Genomic DNA, 2,063 nt, shown 5'->3' on the forward strand with positions numbered 1-2,063 from the left:
ATATATATATATATATATATATATATATACATACATATATATATATATGTATATATGTATATATACAAATATATCAATATTAAAACACGTTCTTAAAAGTTATACATTCCGTAATACACAACACGTACGCACTCACGCATACACACACACTCTCTCGCACAAGAACAAACATACACACACGTACACAGATGTGCAAACACATAAACACACACACACACACGCATATGTACACACAAGGTAGCTCAAAAGTCCCTTTAGCAAATCAAATTTATGATTTTTGTGTCTCACTTGAATGCTGAAGGAACAACTGAATCATGTATATATATGCGTGTATGTGCGAGTACGTGTGCAAACATACCGTGCTTATATACCATATACATATATATATATATATACGTCTAACATTTAATCAATAGAAGAAAAACATTAATACCTGCAATGGAACTAATAGATTCACGTTTTTTTGTGTCCAGTTCACTAGATGCATCGATCATATCCCGGCTAGCCTTCTCGGCGGAAAGCTCCACAATCCCAACTCCGTCATCGTCATCACTACCAGATAGACATGAAACGTCACTTGGTCGTCGTCGATCGGCGATTGAGTTACGTTTTGAACCTAGGCGTTGACGGCTTGCAGTGCGTCCTGAAACATAGAGCATACATATATATATATATATATATATATATATATATATACACACACACACATATATATATACATATATATATATACATATATATATATACATATACACACACACATATATATATACATATATATACACATAAATATGTGTGTGCATGTATATGAATATAAATATATATATATATAAATAAAATTTATATACATATATATATATATATATATCTATAAAGGGTTTATTTAAATGAATATTACAGTTATTTAGCATATATGTAGCCGTATTTCACAGAATCCATTTTTTTTTGTTCTGAAATGAAGCAGCTGAAATTCCCGCCGCTTGCACTTACCTTTTCTGTTAACAGAGTTAATGTAAATACAGTGATACACATAGACATGCATGCATCCACACAAAAGCACGCATGCGCATATACCGCACATATATCTATGACATATCAACCGTAATCAACATTTTATTATCCAAGTATTCTCAATCGGTAAAACCGTAAAATGATTTTAGACACAACAGAAACAAAATCATTTTACGGTTTTTTTTCTTGCATAGATTTTTAGTATGAGGTAGGTGAGACCCAGATCTCATTATTCTGTTCTTAGGCGTTCTTAGGGTTTAACAAACAATGATCTGACGTTAAATCTTTCTAGATTTATCCTCAAGAAGATTCTAATTGGCCAACGAAACTTATAAATAAAATACCCTTAAATTTTGTATTACTTTCAACGATGATCAGTACTACTCTTTTTAAATGTAACTTTGCAGCGAGGTGGGCCGTCGTTGAGAGTTAAGTAAATTGATATTGAACTCAACACACCATTGGTGACAAAACACAGACTTCTGGGTTTGTCTTTCAGCACTTCAATTGTATCAGCCATCTGCAGTTCTTTCAATGAATTATTTCTAAGAAGAAAATGAAAGTTGACATAAAAACAATGAAGGTTATGTAACCTTCACATCCATGTGCCAAATATGAGTTGTAATCAAATTTACAAACATTGCTCCGCTCCCCCAACCGCCATATCTCTTTCTTTTAGTCAATTCTTTACCAATCAAGTTTTGGCTCAATTACTTTCTTTACACGAACCAAATCCAACCAATACTCGAAAAACATTGACTTAAGTAAACTTTACGAACGTTGCTAATTTCATTAGTATAGAGTTTGTGTCTTGGACTGCTCGGAACTAACATGCTAAGATATTCTTAGCTATGGAAATAGAAGAAAAATAAAAGCAAACGAAATTAAGGAAGACGTAGAAAGAGAGAAACAGAAAGAGGAGCGTGAAAGACAAATAAGGGGGAGGGAGGGAGAAAGAGAAAGAGAGAAAGAAAGCGATATAGAAAGAAAGGGAGAAAGAAAGAGAGAGATTGGGATATATATATATATATATATATATATATATATATATA

General features: G+C 32.3%; 1 protein-coding gene across 9 annotated transcripts in view; it reads right to left on the reverse strand.

Moving 5' to 3' along the window:
* LOC106879147 (potassium voltage-gated channel subfamily H member 7) overlaps positions 1-2,063 on the reverse strand; it is a 703,964-nt gene that overhangs the window by 40,512 nt on the left and 661,389 nt on the right. For all 9 annotated transcript variants that reach the window (XM_052970717.1, XM_052970723.1, XM_052970716.1 and 6 more), the window contains one exon: positions 434-643. In XM_052970717.1, coding sequence (XP_052826677.1) covers positions 434-643 — 210 coding nt within the window. The remainder of the gene's footprint in view (positions 1-433; positions 644-2,063) is intronic.

This window comes from Octopus bimaculoides, chromosome 9 (genome assembly GCF_001194135.2).
Source record: "Octopus bimaculoides isolate UCB-OBI-ISO-001 chromosome 9, ASM119413v2, whole genome shotgun sequence".
In the NCBI taxonomy this organism is placed as follows: Eukaryota; Metazoa; Mollusca; class Cephalopoda; order Octopoda; family Octopodidae; genus Octopus; species Octopus bimaculoides.